At 46.6% G+C, this 27,125-nt stretch overlaps 2 protein-coding genes across 2 annotated transcripts in view; both read left to right on the plus strand.

Moving 5' to 3' along the window:
* The first annotated feature begins 3,943 nt into the window (after positions 1–3,943).
* On the plus strand, positions 3,944–17,342 carry LOC118504499. Its single transcript, XM_036039021.1, has 4 exons — positions 3,944–4,981; positions 14,843–15,494; positions 15,589–15,907; positions 15,981–17,342. Exons 1-4 carry the CDS (start codon positions 4,689–4,691, stop codon positions 16,166–16,168), a joined length of 1,452 nt encoding a protein of 483 aa, XP_035894914.1. The 5' UTR covers positions 3,944–4,688; the 3' UTR covers positions 16,169–17,342.
* Positions 17,343–18,294: 952 nt separating this feature from the next.
* Positions 18,295–27,125, plus strand: part of LOC118504492 (mucin-5AC-like) — a 56,164-nt gene continuing 47,333 nt past the window's right edge. Inside the window, exons 1-2 of the mRNA XM_036039012.1 lie at positions 18,295–19,246; positions 26,236–26,277. The gene's annotated coding sequence lies outside the window, so the exon portion shown is untranslated. The remainder of the gene's footprint in view (positions 19,247–26,235; positions 26,278–27,125) is intronic.

Below are 27,125 nucleotides of genomic sequence, written 5' to 3' on the forward strand. Positions count from 1 at the left end.
GGTTTTTGGACCGTTTTTTTTTGGTTCCTCCCCTTCGCCCCTCCCTCCCTTCCTCGAGTGGTCTAGCTTCAGCGGTAAAAAAGAAGACAAAGAAACGACAAAACCAAGAAAAGGAAGAAGCAGCAATGCCCACAAAACGCTATGCTCCCCATCGCGAGTCATCGACATCCGAATATCAATCACTGAGCAGCGCCATACGATGTGCCTCCACTTCCCAGGCCGCCTCTTCTGCTTCTTCCTCTTCGTCGTGCTCTTCCAAATGGTTGGAGGCTCACTTTGGGTCACTTTGCGTCTGGCCCGTTTCCGCCCAGTTGCCCGAATCCCCGTATTTGGCAGCCCCGAAAACACACAGCCGGGCTCCGGGTGCAATTGATCGTCCGGTGAGCGACCGACGGGTGCGGTTAGCGGGTTGCGCGTTAGAGAGCGCGGAACACACAAATTCCTGCATTTGCTCAAGGTCATCAACCAACACACACACTTGCACGCGAGCACCGGTGGAACATTTTGGATGCTTCGATGCTCGCGCACTTCCTAGGACCGGTGTGCGTCCGTTCTCGTCGATGCACTTCACGCCATCAAGCGGATCGTACGCTGCCCGGGCGAATTGGTGGGTGCAGCCGCGTGCTTCGTCATTTAACCTAGCGTGGTGCTCTGTGTTGGTTCTCCGGTGTGCGCTTTTTATGCGCTTCTTCCTGTCTTGCAATGTTGGTTGTCTTCTTCGTGCGGTTCGGTTGTTGCTGGGCGAAGAATTATTAGTCAACTCGTTAAAAATCGCGAAAATGAAATGTATGTTTATTGAACACGGGGCTCTTATCTAGCTGCATTGTGTTTAAAAGCATCAATAAAAGTCGCACCACAAGGGGAATTGGCTTTCTGGGGAGGTTTGCTTTAAAGGAAATATTCTAACACCGTTTGCCATTCGCCTAACAAGTTGGGACATAAACGGTATGCAGCTCTGTACGATAACTTAAATCCGGTAGGAAGCGAACATATAAAAGAGTTAGATATTGAGTAGAGTTACGAAGGTCACCAAACGACTCACGTTGTACCGTTAAAGTTGGGAACCAATTTCACACTTTAAATAAACATAAAACCCCTGAACAGCATTTAATAGTAAAAGCTTACTAATTTGCTAATACGTTGTAGTAGTCTATTAAAAATCAAACGATAAAAAACCTCACTCATGGCTGTAAATTAGCTACAAAATGGCACTAATTAGTATTAATTGTTTCTGGTAGTTACGAAGGCATTACATTTTTTACAACCAATCTAAAAAGGTTCATAAACAACAAATTCCCCGGAGGTACCAAATTAGAAGAGCTAACAAGTTAATCGCTCATGCTAATACAAATTAACAAGTTTTGCGCTTTCACTGCCAAATAGTAACTCTGAATGAGTACATGTCATTGCAAATATCCTCCAAGTGTTTACAAGGTTCCATTATATTATTTCGAAATTTCATAGCGGACTTGGAATATTTCACTATTCATTTAAAACATTTTTCCCTTGGTAAAAAGCTTCATCATATGGATAATGCACATGTTCGTGGCATGTTCCTGAATTCAACGACTGGCTCAGCTACTGCATTGGTTATCGGAGCGTTCCTGAGTTTGATGAGTGTTTTCCGTCTATGTTTCTATTCTACTTGAAGTGTTAGAACCTCCCACCGTTAAATGTCAATATACCTTGAAAAGCTCAAAGGATTGCGTCAAAAAGCAAAGCATCTTTGCAGGGTAGTAGTTTAATATCTTCTGCAAAAAATAGTACTCTGTTCTTTAAATAATGAGTCCGTCCTATCAGGGACTCAACTTAAAATTGTCAGGGTTTTTTTTTTTAATTTTAAACAGAGTTCATAGTACGCCTGAAGGAAGGATTCTTGCAAGTAGTAATTTTCTTAAGCCAAACCATGCTTATACGCTTTACGAATTACTAACAATTTGCAGCGTTGTAATTAACTGTAACTGTTCAGGACGCACAAACATAAGCGATTCTCATTAGCGTTCGGAACGTTTTCTTGTAAAGCTCATAATGACAACGTAACGTTCTCCCCATTACCATCCCCATATCGCTTGACACACATTTCGCGCCCAAATAAACAAAACAATCCCTTCAACCATAAATATTGTTTCATTTTGGATATATGGGTTCCATACACAAATACACCAAAGCAGAAGGGAAAGGCAGCTGGCAGCTTATAATAGCTGCGCTCCCCCAAACTACACCCTTCCTTAATCCCCCCCCCGACACATTATGTGGTGCCTCCATTACCTAAAGACCTCGTGATCTTATTTGCAGAACGTGTAACGATAATAAAGCTACGTTCTCGGCCCTCTGTGCCAATGGAAAGCGCTTGCCTTCTTTTGTGTGTCACTTGTCACCCTCGGCAGACGGTTGGATTTTTCGCACAACCGTCATTTGGCTGCCGGGATCGCATTGCCGGACACCGTCACCGAAACGATCGTTTCGGGCAAATGGTCCCTTCCTGCGCCGGAGGGAAAGGCGCTAGGAAGTGAACCGTTGTCGAACTCTCGGTGCTATGCAACAGGATTTGGGCATTCTTAACACGGATGCACAAGCTCGGTGGTGTACGGATGGGTTGGGGAGCGGTTATGCATAAACCTTCCCGCCAGCACAAAAAAAGCAACAGAAATCTTCACCTTTCGGTTGTAAACTGCACAGCACAGCGAACGAACGACGAGGCGGATTCGAATGGCCGGGTGCAATAAACAAAATGCAGCCCAAGAATCGTGGGCAAGAATCGTTGGACCGTTTTGCAGCAAAAAATGAAAATCTCGGCTCGTAAAAACATAAACATGTATCCGCTCGGTTGGTGTGCCCTCTCCCCGTCAAAACAAAAGATCACCGGACACCTCTTAAAAAAAAGTAAATCCAAAAAAAGACGAATCATCACAACCGAACGACCGTGATCGATGCGCATTTATTGCTGCTTTTTTGCATCCAAAACTCGACGACTTGCCGTAACGACGCCCAAGCTCTTGCCCTGTGTCTTGAACCGTGTGCCAAAGCATCCCCCACAGAAAAAAAAACTTGAAACACCGGAAAGGTGGATTTATGTCTTATCTCACGCTTGCTCCCCAAATGCTCCGGTACCATTCGGTGATCGGTTGTCGTTCGAATATTTCACGCCCCAGGAAAAACCGCACCGGAGCCTAGCGAACACCAATTTGGCCAGGCAGCAACAAAGCAAAATGAAGATGTGCACACACACACACACACGGGCAATACGCGCCCGCCCGAAAAAGCGTTGAGAACTCGCGCAAGCACGCCTGATGTGCAGATCGATGCGTACGCAACACCGACGACACAGCATCACGCTCAAAAGGATGTCCGGTAATCGGGCGGACACACGGCTGTTACCTGTGGCACAAACTACGCAAGGGCACACGCAGAGGGTGAAGCGGGGGAGGGAAAGGCAGGCGGGGCAGGGGGTGGAAAACCACACACATCCCAGCGTGCCATACCGTGTGACCCGAAACTTGGGACGAGTGAGCTTTTTCTGCTGCTGCTGCTGCCCTCTCAACGCCCAGTGTGTAAGAGCCCAAAAACTCTCCGTTATATGCGCCCCGTTAGTTCTCCTTGAGCGCGAGAGAGGAGATCGGCATCTCCTCCGATGGTCCGGAGCTTATCGCTTTCCCGTTCCCGCACGCTATCGGCTTCCTGTTCACTCGCGCGCACCAACCACTCGGAGCGCTCAAGTCGCTCGCGGCGCCGTAGGAAGCGGACGAGGGGCGCACCGCACCTGAAGAGGCGGACCGGGAGGGATGCCAAGAGGTCTACCCCAAAGTGGACGCGCGCGTTCGCGATGTCAACTCGGCACGACCGAATCCTACCTTCCTAAAATCCGACACCGACCAGCGCAGTGCCAATCCGCGCGCGCACACACAGCCGCACAGCGCTCGCATACAGACGCGCGAACCCAAAGGGGGTTGCAGCCGAGCACGGTCGAACCTTTTTGGACGGAAGGGTTGCCAACTCTCGCGTATTAATATCGTGGCGATGTGCACGAACGGCGTCAGTTGAGTTTTGCGGCGGGTTGAATCGGATCGGTCGCGGTGTCGCGCTAGCATACAGGTTACCGAGACGTCAGTAGCAGTACCAGTGGCACAGGCAGTAAGCGGCAGTAGCACAAGTCGAGATCTGCGGCACTATCTGGGCGACATTCTTCTCCCACCCCAACACGGTGTTGCACACCGTTGATGCGTTCGTCAGTCAGTTTTTGGAGTGGTGCGTTTACGCGAACTTTAAGCTTAACGCAGAAAAGCCCCATCGGCCGGCTGGTGCGTCTGTTTTCGGTGCGCGAAAATAAAGCGTAAGACTTTGTGCGAAGTGCGTGTGTATGTGGCTATGGTGGCTATGTGAGCGTGGAAAAACGAGTGTTTCCTTCTACTGTGCATCGAAAAACACGTGCTTTTTACCGGTTGGTGTGTGGTGCGTAGTTCGGACCCCTTCAGAGCTTTTGGACGTATGCTCCGGGCGTGTGTGTGTACTTGGATTCAGCTGAAAAGAAAAGTTCGTTGCTAGGGCACCAAGCAATTGACAGTTGTTGCTAGAACGCTCGTTCAAGTTGGCGGTGCAGGTTCGGTGATCTGGTGCATTAGGCGTTTACATTTGACTTTGAAAACCGATAGAAGGGTGGCCACACAGGCCCCACTACAACATCAGCAAAGATGAGTTCCAGCCCGCCCGTACACGTGGTGGAAGCGATTCACGCGTTCGTTGCCAAGATGGGCATCCGGGAGCCACGGTTAACCGTGTCGAGCGGTTCGCGCAACGGTGACAGCTATTCGGGCGACGTTTACCGGATCGTCATCACGCCCGGCAGCCGGGACATTGAGGACTTTGAGAACAACAACAACACGAACAGTAGCAACCGGATGCACCACAGCAACCACGGTGCAACCAAACCGACCACAGTCGACGCAAATGGCAACGAAGATGGCGGTGAGCTTCTTGACGCAGGGTAAGTACTCCCCATCCTAAGTGCGTGCGTACTGAGCTTACAAAGGGGTGTTTGTGAGTGTGTGTGTGTGGCTATTTACTGGCCCTTTTGGAAAAAAAACACCTGCAGAACGGTTTCGCTTGTTCGGCAAATGTTAGATAAGTGGCATCGCTTCGGTGGGGCCTGCCGGACACCCGTATGTCCCAAGCTGGTTGGTGTTGATTTCTTGAAATATCTCCATCCTCTTATCAATTGCCTGGGGGGGGGGGGGGGGAAGCTATGCGCGTTGAGTGTGTCTGTGTGTTATTTTTATTATCATTAAAATGCAACCAACAACCTAATGGCGATAGGAATGTTGCAATGTTCGATTGTGTTCCAGACGGTTAGAAAACTAGAAGACACATCTCCACTGAAAGAACAATGTTGACACAGTGGATGTAGTTTTGCGCTGGAAAAAAAAATACAACATCACTTATGTACGGTGTTGTTTGCTATTGGTGGTCATTAAAGTTCTAAACACGTTTCTCTTCACGTAACGCGACCGATACCCTCAGGGTCGCAATGCAAATGAAGCCGTCTTTTACCGTGCCCACCGGAGATAAACGCTGGCCAACAGCGGTGTGTTTGCCCTTATTGATGGAGGCGCACAGTGGATTGTACCAGCACTGGCAGGTAATGCAATCCGGTAAGCAAAACACTGCATAGCCAACCGGATGCAGATGATCATCAAAGCCAGCACGGGCCGGCGAGGAGCAGGGTGTGCGCACATAGACGCACCGTTTATTTGACAATGGTCATTGTCTATGCGACCTGCGGCCCGGGAGGATGGCGGTTGGTGACACGCAACAGCCCAAGACGCAAGACCATGTCCCCCGTGTCCATCTCAACACTGGAACGTGCCGTTCTGTTAGTCTCGCTCGCCCCCCATTCTATGCCTCAGCCCGATTGACCCACATTCGCTTGGCGTGACTTTGAACTACATTTAAGCGATGCGCCTAGATTGCTCTGGCGCGTAGAACTTGAAATTCTAACTCAATTGAGTGGTATATGGGTCGGAGTCTGGGTGGCAGAAGATGGTTTGCGGTCGAGATGTTCTATTAAGAAAATCGCAAACTAGTGATCATCAATTTTGCCATCTTTTACGCTACGACGGTACGAATGGCACAGAGGTATGCAGCTTGCTTTTCCGTATCAAATTTCCCAGTCCGATTCGACACCGGTTGCATGAATGAATGCGCTGCAGAAACTCGATCCCGCGCGATCTTGATCCCTCGCATCGTTTGGGTGCGTTTTCGTTCTACCGCGCTGAATTTATCGCCCGCCAGCCAGCAACTCGTTGGAATGTGGCAGAATTCACACCGAAAACCGTACGACGTAATTTGCACACATTTCCTTTCCCGCGGAGACCCTGTGAAGCATGCAAACAACAAACAAAAAAAAAAAAAACCTGCCCATCCGATGACCCAAAGCCCGAAGCCACCGCGGAGACGTGTGGGGGGAGGGGAACCGTCGGAGGGACCCAAGAAGGGGATCCATGTTTGCAAGCTCGTTTGCAACAGAACACAACCGAGTCGGGGCGAGAATCGGCGCCGAAAGAACACGTCCGGCGGCTTATTAAAATACGCAAAACATAACATCCAGCTTTTTCTCGTCTTTCTTGTGTGTTGTTTCTTTTTTTTTTGGGTAAAGAACCCTAAAGGTGATATGGTTACGATGCATGAGTGGGTCCGGACGTGGACAGGGGTGGACGATCGACGGTGGCGGTGTTGGCCAAAAACCTGTTTCTGATTTTCCCTTTCGTTCCATTCAACTCGTCCCACATGCGTGTTGTTGGGGTTCTTGCAAGAACTCACCAGGCGTTGCGCCGGGCACCTTCCCGCTCCGGGGCGGCCCTCCCGCTGGTTTGCTTCCTTCCGTCCAGCAAACCACCTGGACCGTATTTCGAGCACGTTTCTAACAAACACCACCACTCAGGCACACTGTGCGTTCTGCCATGAGCTTTGCCGACAAGTTTCGCCTGTCCGTTTGTTATTTTTAATGGCCCAACCACCACCACCACTACCTTCTCCGTGGACTTCCCTTCCGTTACCCATCAAATCCATTCTCCGTCTATTGCCATTCCACGGCGTGCTCGCGGCGTGATCGTTATCGGTGGTGGCCTGTTTGCAAATACTGACCTTCATTTCGACGCTCCGCCTGTCACCGGAGTGTAAGGAATTTAAAGAATGCGTTGGTTCTTCCCGTACCGAAAATAAAAGCTCATCCGCAGCCGATGGTTGTAAAGTTTGCCTCCTAAAGTTTGATGGTTGTAAAGTTTGATGGTTGTAAAGTTTGGATGTTCGAGTGCAGAACTGTAGCTATTTCGCTCTTTATCTTAGCTCTATAGGAGCAGGTGGAGGAATAAATCGGAAGCGAACAATTTCGGGACGAACAACACGCCAATGTGTTGGAATTCTTAGTCTCACACCTTTGCTGCCCCCCCCACTGCTCCTCACCCAACAACCCGATGATGATTAATGATCGAGGCACTCGAAACTACTTCACACGTGTGGTGGAATTGTTTTTTTGGCGGGGTGGAAAGACGAGATGGTGAGGGTGAGAACCAGCGAGGAAGTCCCGATTGGCGCCAGGGATAGCATTTCAACTAAGAATTAGTCTTCCTGGGAAGGAGCTAGCCCCCCCTCCGAAACCCCCTAATATGGTAAGGTCAGTCGTCTGATGTGCTGGACGCACGCTTTTTGGAGCCACGATGACAAATGACAGTTCTGAGAGCAGCAGTGTTTGCGACATCGAAGGCAAAAACACACGCAGCACCACCGGAGACGTTGTGTACGGATCGGAATTCTCGCTGGTTTCGCTTTCAATGCCGCACCGTCCAGAGGCCGTTGAACGCGGCAGCGATGCTAATCTGCTGCGGGGCTGGAGCGATTAGTTGAGTTCGGGTGGAGGTGGAAACGAAAACAACATTAGCATCACGAGGGGTTTGCTGCCATCGCAGCGCGTACAATATCAATTGATCTGTTGTTATTTTAAGCCAGCCAGCTGCAGTGGGCGTAAGATGGTTTGGTGAGGTGTTTGACTGGTATTTTGTGTTATTTTATGTTAATGGTTATCGTTGTAGCTAATACATTGAGATTGAATTGAATTCCGAAGTTTGCCCTCAAGAAGACTCTATTTTATAGCTCTTCAAAAGCGAAGTTTCTCGGCGGTAAAGGTTACCCAATACACCGCTTCAAATGTTATCTGGGCTCACTATTCCACCAAAACCATCGGTGTCAATAATGTCGTGGTTGTGGCAAAAGTTTCTTCGAAACAAAACATAACTTAATAAGCACACAAAACAAACGCACAATGCGGTCAGTTGGTCAATCGGGCAGAATTGTGAGCTGCCAATGTCCAAGCCCTACCCCAACCCGGTGGCCCAGCTCGGTGCGGCAGGTGGCGTTTAAATGTTGTTCCTCAGCTCCCCTTCCAAATTCTATTACCTCGTCCTAAGCCGGGCCTCGCCACCCCGGATTGGACCTTCCCTTTTTGGGCGCTTCTATTGTGCAAAACATTCGCGCACCTCCTCGCGCACGGTAGTACGATGAACTCCACCGAGCTTGATTCGCGGGCTCGATCGCGATCTTGCGGGCATTGCGAGTCAGTCGGCACTCTTAGAAACTGCAATCAGCGTCAACAAAAATAAGACTCCACCCTGGAGTTTTTGTTTCGTTCCGTTGAGCTGGCCGCTGTGGAAAAAAAAAACCCCTTGGGGTCGGACTCTTGGCTGATCTACCGCACAAACGAACTGCTGAGGCTGGCACAATGTGTGCGGCATTCGAAGGAACAAGGGAGACGTGTTGCAGAAAAAAGAAGCTTTAACACCCCTGCAGACATGCTCTTCTGTCCGTTGATGTCTTACGCCTGGGCAAGTAATGGCCAACTCGCGGCCCATCCGAAGTAGCGCAATTTGCAGATGTTTGCTTTTCCCACAATTATCACCGTCTGGTGGTCGTCGATTCGTCGAAAAAAACAAAAAACCTCTGGAGTGGATAGAATGGAGTTTCGGTGCACGAAGCCGGCGGGCAAAGGGCATTCAAGTGGAGAAGAACGGGAAGTTTCACGATGACGATCCTTTCCGGAACCTAGCCCGGGCTGAGACTTTCACCCAACCGTCTACTCCAGGATGAGTTCCTGTTTCGGGGTGATCATGCGCGACCCCAGGAAAGGCGAACGGAAGCGAACCCAAGAGCGCACCGACAAGGGTGGCATATGGTGTGAGGTAAGATTTCGCAAAGCAACAACAAAAATAAAATAAAAGAGCTACCCGATCGCGAGCAATCAGATACGATCGAGGATTACCGTCGATTCGTGAACGTGGGGAATCCGGTCCACCGACCGGACAAAACTGTCGACGTTGACAAAATCCTTCGAAAAACATACACTCACGGGGCTACCGCAACGGCATTGCCTCCCTGCTGATGATCAGATTTCGTCTTCCCCGAGACGGCGAACGGCGGCCATTGACCGATCGCCACGAGTTCATCGCCGAAGGTTTCAGCTTTCGAACTTTTGTGACGCGGGAACCGCAGGCTACACGCGCCCCAAAACCGTTAAAAAGCAGCCTGTTCGGTGCCCTTTTTTTCTTGCGTGTTCGGTTGCGTGTTTATATTGCTGTTATTACACTGTGCGACCCAGTCCCCGGCTTTGTGTGACTTTTTTTGGGAAGCCCTGGACGTCCAGCGTCCTCACGGCTGGCTCGCTGATTAACTACATCTGTGACGCGCGATTTCGCCCATCGGCGTACGGTAGGTCAGTACCTGATTTTGTACCGCGAGTCCGAGAGGCGGGCTTGGGTTCACCCAACCCAAAACACAACTTTAAAAGCAAAGAAGAACCCAACTGGGGCGGTAGGAAGTGAAATGGAACAGTAACAAAATGGGACCCCCACAGCGGTGGGAAAGGGAAGGGGAAAAGGGACACAAGGGAGGGTGCGAGGAAAAGGGAAGGAATAAAAAGCAAACAAACCGCATCTACACACCGCTTTATCACAACGTCACGGGCCCCACCCCAAAGTCCCACCCTTCTCCTCCTTCGTCCTCCTGCTGGGTCTGTAAATGTTCTTTTTTTGTGTGTGCGCGCTTGATGTGCTTTCAGTTTGCCGGCTTCGATCGACACACGCACCGACAGGCGACTCTCGTAATGGTGTCAAATTTCGAACCTGTCATCGTTTTTGGCATTATTGGCAGCGGATGGGAAATGTTGTGTTCCCTCTCGCCTCGGTGTGGTTTAGCACGTGTTTAGTCGCATGAAATGTGTTGAATTGCTTTTTCGTCTCCGCTCGCCCCTCCGTTCCCCTTTTCCCCGTTGGTTCCTCGGTGAGGATTGTGTTGAGTCGGACGTTCTATGATTCAAGTGCGCCCGGAAACGTTGGGTTTGCTACTCTGTGAGCTTCGGTAACCAAATTCCAGTGCGCTTACTTTACACATTAGTCTTTCCTTGGTGCGATAAATGTGCGATCGTACGGGTTTGTAAATAAAACAAAATACCGATCGAAATAAATTCCATTGAGGGATAGGCAAAGTGATGTATCAATCAATCGTAAGGTTTAAACTCTTCCCATCGTCTTGCTTTTTCCTCGCTATAACTTGATGTTTTATTGACAAAGGAAACTTTTCTTCTTTCGTTAAACTTTTATTTTATTTATTTTATTTATTAATTATTACGGACTGATGCCGTATTGTCATCGTTAAACTTTGATTGTGTTTTTTTTCTTCTGTGTTTAAATATACACACAAAATTTAAAAAAAATTATCCACCGTGTACGATTCTTCCAATCCGGGAGAAGGTCGGTGAAAGGGTTCATCGTCTTGGTCAGTCCGCTGTTGCTGCCGACTGCCGACCGTGATTGTACATGCGTAGCGTAGCATCATACCATTGTAACGCGTATGATACGAGGTCGCATAATAATCATTTACAAGAAGAAAAAAAAACTTCCCAACCCAACGAAAAACAAAAACCAAAAACCGATAAACCCCAAAAATCACCATCCTGCATAAAGAAGATTGGAAAAAAAACTGTACCGGCACTTTTGAATGCTCATACAGCGCATAATACCGCGGTCGCCCGTCGTACTGGAAACTGACCACGAACAATCTGTTAAACACACACACACGCGCAGAGATACACACTTACACATCTCAGCTGTCCCTTTCCCAATTTCGATGTCGCGGCATCGCGAACGTCTCGCCGGCTGCTTGTCTCGTCACCGTCACACCGTTGTCGATCGTGTCTCCATGGGCTCGCAATGCAATTTACGATTCGTGCCGAAATTGCGTACGTGAGATCACTGACCTCGCTGACTTTACCTGGGTGCCCGAAACAACAGGGGTGGGGAGAGAGGGAGTTGGAAACCCTAGTGGGTTTTGGGAGGGAGGCTGCTACACGATACGCCGTTCCAGTTGGGTCTCTATCCCTTGCCTTTCGAATTGAGTGTCTGAGCTTGGGCGACTACTGCCACGGTAAGGTTGCACTTCTAAACGGGATAGTGTACCATACTGCACCGAATGGAATGGTGAATGGGAAGCGGATTCATAAATTACTGTTCTTCTTTTGTTTAATCCAAATTATGATTGTGCAGTTGTGTGAAGGTGCAGATTGGAAAGCTTTATATGGCAAGGCATAAGCTTGCTTGAGGTGTTGAAATTTTCGCCATGGAACGCAATACTCTTCTCAACACAAAAAACAAGATTTTAAAACAGAAGATGTCTTCCATTCTTTTAACCTAGGAATACTCTTTGTTGGGCATCATTGTTTTACGGGAAAAATCAAGTCATAGAAAGCCAGAAAAGGCAGGCCCAGACTTCGCTAGGTTGTAGTGTCTAGAAAAAGAAACAAACAAACTAAGGATGTGCTCCATTATTTCTTCCCAGAATGGCCCTTCAAATAGAAGCTTAATTTTTCTACTAATTACTCATAGTTTTTTTTTAACAGTTGGACATTGCAATTAACTGATACTTGAGTTGATAAATTATCCAACAAACAACAAATATTAAAAGCAGAAAATCAAACTTGTCCTCCTTTCTTTTCTCTCAAGATGCAAATTTTGGGTACAGCATGAGTTGAGTTCTACATATTAATAAATAATTATATTTAAATTAATCTACTAACGTCCCAAACTTGTTAAATCAAATGTTGCAAAGACAATGGAACAAAAGCAGAAGAATGATCGCATGCGAACGTGACACGTGCCATCATTTACGCACGTACGCAGCTGGCTAAAAATATGCGTAAATAAGCTTTGTCTGCGCTTTCGCCAACAAAAAAAAACACACACACACAGAAAGGTAAGAAAAGGGTGTGTGTAAGGAAAAAGATAACTTCTTACACACATCCGCAACACAATTCATGCGCAGACTGGTGGGCAGTCCAGTATTGGTGGTGCCCTGCCAAGAGGAAATGGTGCGTAATGAGCTGCGTGCGTAAAATCCGCGAATCAAACCAATGGGAAAGGCAAGGATTATCCAATCAAACTTTGAGTGAGCCTTGTGTGCGTAAGCTTATTTGTTAGCAAAGGAATGAGTAAGAGAGAGAGAGAGAGAGAGACAGAGAAAAAGAGAGAGATTGCGAGAAAGGGGGAAAAAATGATCGAGCACTAAAACAAACACAGCTCGTCCCTTTAAACGGCGCCCCAAACCCACCCCGTTTTTCCAGCTAGTGGCCACACCGACAGGAAGGAAACAATCATACGCTTTTGTCGCTAATAAGACGAACAAAACGGCTTCAACAAATATGTGGCCGCAGCTTGCATAATCGGCAAACGAACAACAATGTGCAAAACGAAAACAAAACACAGTCGGCCGGTCGGTGTCGTAGCGAATGGGTCAGCGATTTTACAGTGCTTTTGTTTTTGTGTGTGCGAGTGTGTGTGTGTGTGTGTGGGAAGTTGGGAGGGGGTAAGGAGGTGGGCGTGAGTGGAGGGAGGTAAATTTGCTGCGAAAAACGTGCTGAGCCACTGAAACGTGCTGGGGCACATTTTCTTGTCCCGTGCGTGCACACGTGCACACATGTGCTTTCGGGAGGACGCCTGTACCGGGCGGGCCGATGTGCAGAAATAAGTGAAGCGAAATCCATCACAATGACACACACAGGCACACACACATCGTTCCTTCGGTAGTGGTGGTGGGGAGGTGATGGAAGTGGCCCAAACGCAAACGTAACCGTTAGTAATCGGTATGTAAACAGAATGTGTCATTTTCACACCTGTGTCAAGTGGATTGATCGCGCGAACGAGTGAGACCGAGAGAGTTGAAGTTTTTGTTTTTTCCTGTATGGACCTAGATCAATGCACAGGTCAGCGTTTGGTAGGGTTGGGTTGGGAGGCTCCCCCCTCCCCCTTTTCGCCGGTTGTGCCTGGTACGTGACAAGTTTCACCAATTATGTCAGGCCCTTTTAACGCTTATGGGAGGACGCCCTGTGCGGCAGTCCTGTGTGTGTTATGAGGGGCGTTTTTTCTTTCGCCGTTTTTCGCCGGCCTCTACGAAAGGTGCTAATGGTTATGAACTGTCCACCACGCTGCTTGAGATGCGATCTTCTGTCCGTGTGTGGCTTTCGCAGGCTTTGTTTGAAGGGTTTGCACTGTACGCGAAAATAAACAGTGTTTCCGCTTTTTGTTTTTATACACATATCTCCGATCGTTGGTTGGTCCGAGGGGTTGGTATTGATCTGTGTTTGTGCTGCATCGGTGCAAATTTATGGGAACAGATTGTTACGTGTGGGGTGATGGTATAAATAATGGGAATAAAGAGGGACTAATAAGAAAAGTCGATAATAAAAGCTGTAAAGAATTGCAGTCCTGGGTGATCGTCAGTTTAAGCAATTGAAAGTAACCATTTATCTTCATCCTAGGGTTAAGCTATTCAAAGTAATAAGTAATCATCGTGAACATGTTTATAGCAGGACATCAAATGTTTATAGCAGGCAAGCAAATTGTCTCTTTCCTATCATTGTGTTGTGTTTTCAAAGATCTTTAAATTGCAATTAAAATCCTATTTAAAAACTTATTCGTGACGGTATTGCGGTATGCAATCAACGTTGGCAATCAACGTGAGTCAACCGTGCAGGGTTTAGGACGTTAGCACGCAAATTTAAAGCTACGTGTTTAAGCTATTATAGTATTAAGCATGTGGTAACAAAATACAATGTGATTTTGCCCTTCGAACTCTTTCACTTAGGGCTTCTAAAAGTCTTGATCCGACTGAATGATTAATTGGGACCTTTGCCATGGGTGTCATTAAAATCTTAGCCTTGGCGATCAGTTTTTCCTTCTTTACTGTAAATCTTTAAGTGATCTTATTATTATATATATTCTATTCTGTTGGCCAAAATAACATCTATTAGTCACTGCTGAGCTCAGTCGGGACTCTATTCTATTGACCACCTACTCACCAAGAAAAAGGTATCTAAGGCTGCGTCTTAGATAAGGACACACGGGTTCTATGCAAATACAGATGCTCAGACCCACAGATCAAAGGTTCACAACGATAAAGCCTTGGTATTCTCCATCAGTTTCTGCGGCAATATGGCAATATATAATGTTTCGTTTTTTCCAGAAATAAAAGAACTTGTTAAACTACATGCGATTAAAAACGATCGTCAGGGCTGGGCTCTCAAATTCCAACTTCTTCCAAGCTTAGAGATACAGTTGGTAGTCCAAATAAAACTCGATCTGTGTTAGTCATAAAAAAAGTTGTTGGTCTCCATTTTGTAATCTCCAGCTACCACCACACAGTATTCACGAACATTCGTACGACATAACGATTACCTTTATCTTTAATCCTCCAAATAGCACGTTCCCACTACATGCCAATAACCCATACCACCCGTTCCGTTCCGTTGCAGGCTGCTGTTTACCGAGCTTCCGAAGCCGATCAGCGTCATTGCGAAGGTAGCACCGACGACCAGTTTGCGCCGCTCGCTGTACAACAGCTCCGCACACTTCCAGCGCGAGAAGTACGTCTTCGACGTGGTGCTTCCGATGTTCGATCGTTTCCAGCAGGCGCGCGGACTGCGCACGGCCAAAAGCTTCTCGCACTACCCGAGCGTGATCGTGTCCGAGTGCTGCGAGGGCTTCGAGTACATTCTGCAGCGCGATCTGATGGCGCAGGGCTACCGCAACTTCCCGCGCACCGAACCGCTCGCGTACGAGGACGTGCTGCTGGTGCTCACCCATCTGGCCCAGTTCCATGCGATCTCGTTCGCGATGCAGCAACAGGCCCCGGACGCGTACGCCCAGATTGTGAATCAGCTGCACGAGACGATATTTGTACCGCCGCTGCACAGCTCGTTCGTGGACTTTTTGCAGCGCAAGGTGGACTACGCGATCGAGACGCTGCAGCGCAATCCGGAGACGGGTGATGGGGCGGTGGCCGAGCGGTTGTGCCGGTTTCGGGACGAGTACGGGCAGGCGATGGTGGACTGTGTACAGAACCGGGACGATACGGTCATCTGCCACGGAGACTGCTGGATCAGCAACATTCTCTATCGGCCAATGGTAAGCTAGCTAGCAAAGGTCAGCATACGAGTTCGGAGGATGAGTGTAACTTGGTCTGTTTGTTTTGTTTTCGGAATGCTCTCCTGGCGTGTAGCCCACACAGCGTAACGGTATCGACGATGGGCACAACAACAATGGCTTCAACAATCATCACCACCAGCCAGCGACCGCCAAAGAGCTCAAGTTTCTCGACTGGCAGGTGGCCCGCTGTGCTACGCCCGCCATTGACCTGTCCTACTTCATCTTCTGCTGTACCGACAGCGAGCTGCGCGAACGGCTGCCCGAGCTGCTGCGCAAGTATCACAGCGCCCTGATACGCCGCATGGATGAGCTGGGCACCATGAACGGGCGTGAGCTGTTCCCCTTCGAAAGGCTTCAGATGCACATGAAGAAGTACGCCCGATTTGGTTTCGGTAGGTCACACAAATTGTGCGAACTTTGTAAGTTTGACCCACAAACACTAACAATCCTGCTCTTGTTTTCTAGGCATGGCACTAATGACGCTTCATTCGACCTGCTGCGTGGAAAAGGATCTACCGAATGTGTCGGCCGCACTGGAAACGACCGAACTGGTCGATATCGATGAGCTCGCCAAGGATATGCTGTACAATCCGGCGTACATCAAGCGAATGTCGGGCGTTTGTCGGGATATGGTACGGCTCGGTTACCTGTAAACAGAGTCCGCCATGCCGCTTTCGGCGCAAGCACCTAAATCACGCCAAACCGGTGGAAAATCCTTCCAAATTTCCTGCCCCAATGCGCTTCGCCGGTCTGCGGCCCTATTGAACAGTGCTGGGAACCCAGAGGAGAACTGTTCAACTGCCTCCCGATGATGGTGACCCGATGGTGGGCTCGTCTAGGGATAGTTAATAGCTAGTACTTAAGTTAATCTAACCCGTCACGTGTTTATCCTATGCAGTATTCTGGGGCGCTTTGCGTACCACGTTGCGCCACTAACTACCATACGTGTTGCGATCGGCGCACAAACCAACCGAAACCGAAACCGAAACATATTACCAGATATGCACAGTATTGGCAATCGTATTTGCAATTGGCAGGCGCGGGTTGATGCAGAGTTGGCACCCGCTTTTCATGTGCGAATGTGTCCTGCACAAACACAAATGGTAAGCGTAAGGAAAGAAGCTAAGCTAAGTTACCAGTAGACAAGGCGCGCAACGAAACTAAACATTACGAATCGTAATTGAAATTATTTCACAATCATCACATTTTAGTGATTGGCACAAAGATATTAGGACAGCTGTTAGCAGTAAGCGATACCGGCCAACCAACGGTGTCGGTTCACTTTTAATTCGTGTATGTGTGTATGTATGATGTAGGAGATTGCAGTTTTCCCTTACTGTAGAGCTGCCACATCTGACCTCTGTTTAGGAAGGGTTTGGTAGTTTTCAAACGAAATGTTTTATTTAATTCGAAATTGCATTCCCATTCTTAGATGGCAAAAATTCCTGCCCGTGACAAAACCGCCTGTACCGAAATGTGGAGTGTTACGCTAAGTTCTCTACAAACTCTACCAATTTCAACCAACTACAACCAACATATTTAGCCATATTCAAAATTCCAAACAAAACTTTAAAATAACAGCAAAAACAACCGCATTTTGCACATTCGTCAGACGTTCCTTCAATGATAGCTTTACCATCTGGGGTTTTTTTTATATATATTTATTCGCAAGGCAAACGGCACAACTCAGGTAGTTTGTAGAGATAAATTGTTAATGTTCAATACTTAGGAAACGGTGCGCCCGTCACATCCGTCTCGCAATTAAGGTAGCTGCTTATGTAAAAACAAGTATGTTAATAAAGTGCTCTACTTTACGGACAATAATAATTCCTTTAGTTTGTGTTCGTGTTCTAAGCAATTAAACCTGATCACCAATTGAAGGCTACATCCGAATACAAGACAATTTGGACAATATTTTAAAAGGCTTCAGAATTGTATCAATTATTTGAAGATCTCTTCACTTACAATTCGATTCGCTTTTTTCGACCCAATTTCTCGTCAAAGTCTTAATCTTAAAAAATTCTAAAGAATTAGGAAATAAGAACATTTTTTGAATTACTTTTGTCATCTTATTTTTGTCCGATTTTTCTGATTCTTTTTATTTTTATTGTCGCCTTTGAAAACACCGGTCTTTATTTATCATGTTTCTTGTTAAATAAATTAGATTTAAAATTAAAAACATTAACTTAAATCTTGGTGGCAACCGAATAGTTACAAGACCAAAGGAAAGATTGAAGCGTTTTAAGCGTTTCACAGTCAAGCTATAAAACACAAGCATTATGGTTCAGCATGCTATAGAAATCGGATGCTTTTATAGCACAACACATTCAACACTGGCCATCTCTTACCCAACGGCTTCTATCACTGCTCTATTTGAAATTTGGAGTCTTTTAATAAGTGAGAGTAGTTATTTCAATTTCAAAATATTAAGTATAAGCTAAAAGATATCATTTAGTTTGCCCCAATTATATGGAAATTTACAATAAAAAAATATAACCGAGTTCGATGTTTTTCTCCTTTTTTATAGCCATTTTTATAGCTATTTTGCAAAACGCTCAGCTGCTTATTTATAGTCACTTTTATTAACCAAAACTTATCGCAAGGGAAAATTTACAAAACGGTACAATTTTTCCCGCGGTATATGCCCTCTGTATTTTTTAATAAAACTACGCTCTCTCTCTCGAGCGACAATCACACCAGGTGTTGTGGTGTTGGTGTGGGCGAAACCATGAACGCCAGTGCTTCGAAGGGGAATGTACATTAAACTGCTGCCGGGGCAGCATTTGGTCAGAGAGACTTTGCGTTCTGGTCGCAATCTCTTTCCTAGCCGTACCGTTGTACGAAGTGGTAGTGTTTTGCAGATTTGGTGAAAAATAGTTTTTTGAAAATAGTTGAGAAAGCTAGTAGCGAAGGAAATCGGAAAAAAACCTGCCGGATACCGGAAACAGGTGTGCAAAAAGGCGAAGATGGAATGGAAGCGGAACCGTCGAATCGATTCGGTGTGAATCCTTGTTTGATGCTAATAAAACTGATACAACTGGACACTCCCAGAGCCAGAGTAATCCCGTGTGCGTACAGTGTCAATATCCTTCCCGATATGGATCCTGAAGGGTGCTGAAACTACCAACTCGCTGAGCAATCAAGTTAGCCCTGTGCGGAGGGCACCGTTTAGCTCCCGGTGGTGAGACAGAGTGAGAAAGAAAGTGACAGAAGTCAAATTACTACTTCTTGAGAAGTGTGTGAGACCACGAGGATATATGAGCAGGATGAGATGAGGACGTAAAGACGCATGGTGGTGGTAAAGTAGTGTGATTTCGTTTGAGATATTTCATCGATTCTTGAAGAACGCCTCGTTCTGCCGACGAGTGCGGCTGTGTGCGTGGCATTGTATTAACCGCACAGCACGCACAAAAAGCGTTTGTGTGATGAAACGCGACGCTTGATCGGCTACGTTCACGCACAATCACGCAGTCGGTCGCGTCGTGTGGGTTTGGCTCACGGAACGACGTCGTGACGGCACGCAACGTGCAGCTGCACCAAACAAACACCACAAAATCGGAGCACCAGCATCAGCAAATTCTCGCCTCGATTGCGAGAGAATCTTCCCATTACCGCGCTGCTGCACACATTCGAACGACGGAACCACCGGCACCTTCACTTCCGCTTGCTACAGACCGATCCAAGCAAGCCGGATAGATGCAAGGCGACGCCGAACGAAGAAGCTAAAAATAGTAAGTGAAGTAGTCAAACGCGTTTTACCTCTCTTTCCGGCTGGTACGCCGTCTGTCTCGCTTTTACTCCTTCAGCATGCCGCATACGGTGCAAGTGCAGCAAGTGCGAGTGTAGTAAGAACAGGTTTGCAGGGCCGCCGCCTTACCGCTTCCTTCACCGTGCAAGCCAAACTGCAATTGCAGAAGTGCAGCACGCAACACTCTTTGTGTTTTGTCCGTAGTGGTGTGGCGTGTGCTTTACTCCAGCAAAGTTGTTGTCCGGTGGTTCATCGCAGCATCGGAAGCTTTCGAGCGTGATCGTACATTCTCGCCCACCGCAATCACCGACGAAACTGCCGTGGTCATAGCCACGCATCCTGCGAATGATAGTTCCACGGTAATTGATCGTTGCCAGGAAAAAGCTGGTGTGCGTGGGACCTGGCGCAAGTGTTGCTAGCATTTACATGCTCGCAATTGCTTTGTTTTGTTTTGCTTCAACGTTCTCTCTCTCTCTGTTCCACACTCTCTCTCTCTTGAATGTGTGCCATCACGTTGCAGCACATGGGGCGAGCTCATGGTGCATGTGTTGATGTGTGGGTTTATGGGGAAGTTGACGTGTATGAGAATTGTGCAACCGACGACGATCGATGCCATCGCCGTGCGGATTTGTGTAGGTTGTCCCGAACGGGATTGCGAGATTTTATTTTATAAAATCTAAATTTACAATCAAATGTGGTAAACTAATAATTTACGGTCTATTTCTAAGACTTTTGTCGATGCTTTTGATGGGTCGATGGGTGATGGGTTCCAATCGATCGTTGGAACCAGAATAGGCAAACCAACTATGTGAAGTCTCCAAACTACTAGTAACACAATTATTAACCAGAAACGCGAACAGATTCTATTTCGGGATTTAAAATATGTTTATTATTGATAAACGTCTATTGTTGCACAGGAATAATGTTGTTGCTCTGAATAATGTAATAATAATGCAATGTAAAAACCAACCATATAGAATTACGGTAAATGTATAGATTTGTTTAACTTTTTTTTCTGTTGGAAGTACTTTTGGAATTGAAAATATAAATTTTGTACCAACCTGACAGCACAGCAGCAGTTCGAGAAATAGCTAAAATAGGCGCACTGTTTTTTTCTCTCACCCATGCACACACGGAACCGTGTCGATGTGCTCGTTCCGACAAACTGCACCATGTGCAGTTTCGTTCGTAAACACAAACAATTCGAGCCCCCTGTCTCAGCCCCACACCCCCATCAACCACACAAACACACGAGCACACGAGCAACGTACCCACACAACGGAGCACGGGGAAAAGCAAGAAGCGGCACGATGATGCACGTTCGCGCTGCGTTCGATCGAACCGATCAACAACACCATAAGGGCGAGTTTGCGCCCTTCGGTACCGGATCCGAATACACACGGTCTCTCACCGGTGATGGGAGCAGATGGGAGGGGAGGAGAGTGTCGGAAGGAAGGGAATGGCCGGGCGAAACAGAATGCAATTTTGCTACGGCGGACGGTCACTGCGCAGTTGATGCTGCGCTACACATGTGTGGCCGGGTTTTCGATTTGTTGCTGCCGGATTTGTTTTGCTGTCGGGACGCTTTCCATCACACCGGGACTCGTGGCCGCCCAAAGTGCATTGGCTTTGGTGTGTAGCAACAGGGGGACAGCAAACCAAATAAAAAAAAATCACAGAAAAAGGATAAACTTTGGCGGCGCACATGGGCAAGGTCTCTTGGCGGGTCATCAAGACATCGATAGAGCTGTGTTGTTACCTTAGTGGCAAATGAAAAGCCTCACTTTCTCCCTCTTACAGTCCGTACGCTTCGTTTTCCGTTTTCCTCAAGGGACATCAACACACACACACACACACATAAAAATGGTTTTCCCATTTTCCCGATGACGTCCAATGCGGTAGCGTTCGTGCACGAATCGAATATAAATATATATTTTTATTTGGTCAGCTTTAGCGGGACGAAAATCAGCTGCCACAGCGGACACAAAAAAAAATCGGACCGCGTTTCTAAAATGATACTATTTCCGTACACCCGGACAAATTTCGGCTACTTCGACGGTTGGTTGGATACTTTGCAATTTTCTCACGGCAGCTGGTGATGGAATTTTCGTACTTGCAGGGCAAATAGGTAAAGGTGTAATGAGAGTCGTTGCGCAAGGATTAATATTTCAAAGCACTTTATAAAACAAACCATAAACCACATCCACCAAGCGCCAGATCAAAGCAGATCGACTTTTAGCTATGCAAGCAAAGATCGAATTGAGAAAGAACTAGCATATCTTTTGGGCCAATAAACAAAGAACGCAGAATTCGATTTTCCCGCGTGGAAAGCTCGCGAGGGCGTCATTTTTCCCGCGAATTTTGTTTGTACCCCTCGGTGGCGTGCATCTTGCAGGTGCAGGTGATTTATTCTGGGCGTTGGTTTTTATTGCACCCCGTAACGCACCCAATGAGAAGGAAATGGGCCGGAGGCAGGGGGAAGGGGAGGGGGGTTGGTTTTGGGGGTGAGTGCTATATTTAAACGCATGGCAAATTAAAATTGCTGCACTTACAACCCTTAGGTGGTTTCCCATTCTTTTCGAAGCAGGAGTTTAAAAGGAGAGGCTTAGGAAAATGGGTGACATTTTTTTTTCCTGTGAGTTTAGCTCCGTTGTGAAAATTTTTGAAATAGATAGTTAATGCCTGTAAGCATTACCCAAGAAGTTATACTCTGAGTGGTTTTGACATGAATTGAATCACACGTATGTTTATTATTTCAAACATTTCTATGTTTTGGCAGAAAATTCATACTTGTAAAAATACCTTCTAGGAATATTTTTGGAAGGATTGGTTTTTTTACCACCACCAAAACTATCAAATTCATTTTTTTTAAGTTATTATTTTATTTTTAAATAGGAAAGAGAAAACTAAATTTGAGGAAAAAAATAAAAATATTGAGGTGAAGGTACAAAAACTTCGGGACACCTAGAAATATTTGGGGCTCTGTCAAAAACCCATGCAAAAAATCTGTATCAAACGTTTGCATATTAGTTCATTTGCAAGTAGTTCTAGACATCATATGCAAGTAGTTCTATGCCAGTAGTTCTACACTTTATGACTTTTTTGCCTCACTAAACTGTATGCATTCGCAAGTAGATGGGGAAGTATCGGTGGTAGCATGGTCACGGGTTGCTACCGCTTACAATGCATCGGAACTGTTTAGCGACCGACAAACGACGGCACCAGACCGACATCGACATCACCCCGGAACGCATACTAACGCCCAGCGTGCTGTTATTTCTCTTCCGCGATTCCAGCAACGAGTGGCCATACCGCGAATAGTGCATTCTCTCAGTGCACCCGAGCGTATGTGTTGGTGAAGTGCACTTATTGCAGCGCTTGCTACTGAATGCCGCTCCTGTTGCTGGATACTCTCCAGCCGTGACGACGTGCTGCCGACTGACGCCACAGCTCGTTGCTGGCAGATCAAGATAAAGTGGAAATGGAAGCGGGGACTAGGTGCATCACGAGTGCACCCTTAACCATGTAGGGGCTGTAATATAGGAAGAAGCAATATTTGTGTATCATCAAAAGGTTGTGTAAGGTAGGAATTTGAGCCTGATCTGAATAAGCTTAGGACAGCTAAATAATTTTAGAAGATGTGCATGTACTACAACGATATGCAACGTCAACGTTATCGCGTCAAGCCCAATTGAGCAGATGCACAATAGACCCACGAGCCGGGTCGAGCGATAAATGCAAGATGGAGTGGTGTGTGTGTAAAGCTACGAGCAACGTGCGAGCATACGGAAGAAAGAAAGAAACCGCACGAAATATTAACTCAAGCCGAGAGTGCAGAGCGGTATAAATGTGCAACCAAGTTCACTTGCAACACAGCTTAACAATGCAATGCAGCGGAAGAAGTGCACAGCAGTGCAAAGAAACCACATTCGCATGAACAGCACGTATGTGTTTGTGTGTGGGACCGTGATAATAACTCTTTATCGTCGTGCCCTTCAACAACGGGCGGAAAGTCAAGCATTATCACCGTCAAGCAGTTGTAGGCAAGCCGAAAAAGGGCTGCAATTTATTTGCAAGCAAACTGTGCAGCAAACCCCGATCGGTGTTGTGCAGCTAATCCGTTTTCTACTGTACTCAGTGGCTCGGACCTTTAAGCCAGCTACAAATACGGACAAAACCAGGTCGTATTATTGTTGTTCACATCGATCGTCTCTCGCCAGGTTTTGGGCAACGGGGAGCTCTGAAGTCGCAGAGAGAATGAGTGGCATCTAAAGCGTGCGATGAAATGTATTTCCCTTTATGGAACGAAAACGACCGGGTGTGTTGTGCCACTCAGTGTACCACCGCTCGTTGACTGCACTACAGTCAGATGCACTTTTGCATTTTACTGCTCAATCCCGGCCCCCAGGCACTTCACCCGACCGATGCTGTGCCGACCCTCCTGCTACATGTCTTACTGGAGGTGTTTGAGTGTGTGTGTGAGAGAGAATGTATGAGTACGGCGTAGCAACTGCACATTTTTTACAACAGCTCTCAACAGACTCTCACTCAGCTGCAGTCAAGTTGATGCAAAAGGATGGTGATGCAGGGACGTGATTCGCTACGTTGAGCGTTTTATTGACGAGCTGTAGAAAGAAGAGGACTAGCATTTGGCCTTGGAGCTCGTTCGACAGTTGCTATCTTGCTGTTCTCTCGCTCGATGATAAAACACTACTGCTCCTACTGTATGCGCTGGAAAGCGATCGGACTCCTCTGTTCTTGCTGTAAGTCAGCAAGTGATGTACGTGTCATGCTGATGGTCTTAATATTGCTGTGCATCTGACCCCTGAAAATATTATTGTATGAGATGTGGACTGATTTTTATTGGTAATTCACTATTAATTGATCAAGTAAAATTATGTGCATCAGAACCCTACCCAAGGGCTATAATCAGTGTAACAGGTAGCAGTTACATTTACTTGGTGTAGTCATTAAAAGTTAGCTCTGAAAGTATTCGGAAGCTTTTCGATGGTCAAGATATCAGGTAGACAGAACCAGGTTTCAAATTTCAACCGAATTGATCCCCCCTAGAAAAGACTTATTATTCTGATCTGTGGTATAGTACAATGTTAGTAAGCCAGTATATGGTCGCCATGACCTAATAGGTATCGCCAAAAATATGAATAATTCGAAATATTTCGGCGAGTTTTTTTATTTTCTTATTTTTGGATTCGTCCCACAGTTTGTTGACAGTTTTCAAAATAGTTTTGGTTTTATAAAAAAAATTGAAGCACCTGTATCCTCAGGACGAAACTAAAAATATATAGAAATGCTTCGACATCTCCGAAATACAGGGGTATTGACCATTATTGTGACCTCTTAGGTCATGCCTGCCATTTCAGACTAGCTAGATTAATTGACACAACGTATTAGTGTCGTTGCAACGTTGCTATGGGAGAAAGGTTTGCATGTGATTTGAACCCCGGTCCTGCCGTGTGAGGATCTACCCCTCTATTTTCTCTTCCACCGAACCGTCCCAACACCCAGAATTATACCTTATACCTTTATAAAATCTCAGCTCAATTCAATATTATTCTAAGAGACGAATGATGAAACATTTGATAAACTTGAATTAAGCTGAGACTTGAGCCCCGGTTTTGCCGTGTGAAGACCGGAGCCACTGTCGCAACGGCCTGGTGGTAGATCCCCCGGTAAACATAAACATAATAAACATAGTACATATTTTATTTGCTTCATCGTTGATTGTTCCCATATATTTGTACCTAAGTCGATTGAGTAAATTTATTTGAAAATATAAATGAAACATTATAACTATTGATATTTTTGTTATTAAAATCGATATCCACAGTCAATAAAATTTAATGAAGTTTGATGATACTGTACTAATAAATCATCAAAGAGAACCAAATACACAGAACAAGTCAGAGTCTAATAATGTAGCAGCAGCAGCATAAACCGGCAGTAATGAAATGCAAACATACCAACATCCATCATCGAATGGTTGTTTATTGGATCGGTATGGTACTAACATTTCCTTCATACCCAGAAAGGCATTCCCCCTTTCCTGTTGGTATCCTATTGTACCAGGTGATAAGGCCGGACTATCTTACGATTGGAAAATTCCCCCAGCACACTCATCGCACCGATACCGATATAGTGCTATTTTCCGGTTGGAAAAATTCTCCACAACACCACATCGCCCCACAAGAGAGAATCCTTGGCGAGTTTGCGAGTGACCCTGGTCCTGGATCGGGAATGTGCCGGGGAACATGCGCACACGATGCCATGCAGCGTGCATCGGGTCTTGCGTTCCCCCGTGTGCAGACCGGTGTAGCGGAAATGGAAAGCGAAAGCCTTCACCCGGCATTTTCCGGCTTTTACGCGCTGATGTGTTGGTGTTATGAGAGCACAAGAATGGCAACAATTTTTACGAGAGCGAAACAGGACACACTGTGCCCGGCGCGTTAATAGTGAAGCTAATGAGTGCTTGCTATATACCGTTGCACATTGATCGACTGTCCTGTGTGTCGTGTGCATGTAAATATGTGTACCATCGTCAAGTGACGGTTTAGTCGTCCCTGCACATTGGTTCTCAAATATGTCTCTCTTACTTGTTCATGCGGGCCTTGATAAAGAGCATACATGAAATGATAGTTAATACAGTCTGCAGTAATAAATAGAAATCTGGGAAATTTCAGCCAGGGCAGACACAGAGCAGAGCGGTGATCACTAATGAGTTAATCGGAATTTTGGTGTGCGCTTTAACCTAGCAGATACCAGGTGAAAGATACGTTAAAAATTGTTATGTGTGAAGATAAGAAGTCTATTAGTGAAAGTCTCACAATTCATGAAGCACCTGGCGCCCCCATTTTGCCCCAGTTTGCTCTTATCGTCTAGGACTCATGTTTTCCTGCGACGTAGTATATCCACTGTCACTGAAAGTTTTACATTACTTTTTCTCTTATTTTTCAGGTCCAGAGTGAAATTGATATTTCTTAACCTTCGTTGAACAAGGTAAGTATTTAAATGTATTATTTTTCCATTTATGAAATGACATACGACATAGCTTCAATTTTTTACTAAAAATTAAATTTACTAGTGTTGTGTTTTGTGCCAAGCAGTATGCAGTTTTTGGCTACTTTCAACCCTTATCTTTTTAATAAGTGCAGTTTTAAGCCATACAAATAGCAGATGATCGCACCGTTTGGCCCACTTTTAGGCGTCACGTAAGCCCCGTTCCCGTATACGTCGAGATCGCGCGACTTCTGCCGTCTGCAGCACGTTCTTTCGCGTTCGCCCGCTCACGAACAGAGACATGTAAAACTGGCCTGGCGTTTTTTTTGTGTTTGCTGGGCAAGCTTTTTCCATACATTCTTCTTTGTTTTTGTTGCCTGGCTGTATTGGTAAACGGTTTGCCAGATTGTGGAATCATCAGCGATCGAACGATCGCTTGTGGGACACAATTTCACGAGCTGCCCAACAAAGCTCATCGCAGACAGCGCAGTGCGCCGAAGGGAACGGAACCGGTTTACTTGAAAGCGTACGTGACCGTCTTCCCTGGCGTCTTCTTGCTGACCAGACAGGCACACACTGAGTCACCTAGACACTGTCCCACAGAGCGAGAGAAAGAGTGCTATAGAAAGAGAGTACACGGGGTGCTTTCGACGCGTGAGAGTCAGCAGGTTCTTGCAGCCACAGTTGTTGCGTCCTTGTTTTGCAATGGCTTCTCCGGTCCTGAGTTCCGATCCGGTTTTTCGGGGGAACTTTCGCTCTTCCTTGCGTTCGCGAAACTGAACCCACCCTCGCGGGAAGCTCGTCGCTCCACCGTCGGACGTAAACAGCGCTTCGGTGGGGGGAACTTT

This window comes from Anopheles stephensi, chromosome 2 (genome assembly GCF_013141755.1).
Source record: "Anopheles stephensi strain Indian chromosome 2, UCI_ANSTEP_V1.0, whole genome shotgun sequence".
Classification (NCBI taxonomy): domain Eukaryota; kingdom Metazoa; phylum Arthropoda; class Insecta; order Diptera; family Culicidae; genus Anopheles; species Anopheles stephensi.

Excerpts from the sequence above, each read along its gene's own strand:
- LOC118504499 (XM_036039021.1), top strand. The coding sequence starts at position 4,689 with ATGAGTTCCAGCCCGCCCGTACACGTGGTGGAAGCGATTCACGCGTTC. Across the intron at positions 4,982-14,842 it reads GGTGAGCTTCTTGACGCAGG|GCTGCTGTTTACCGAGCTTC; the intron begins GTAAGTACTCCC and ends GTTCCGTTGCAG. Across the intron at positions 15,908-15,980 it reads GTACGCCCGATTTGGTTTCG|GCATGGCACTAATGACGCTT; the intron begins GTAGGTCACACA and ends CTTGTTTTCTAG.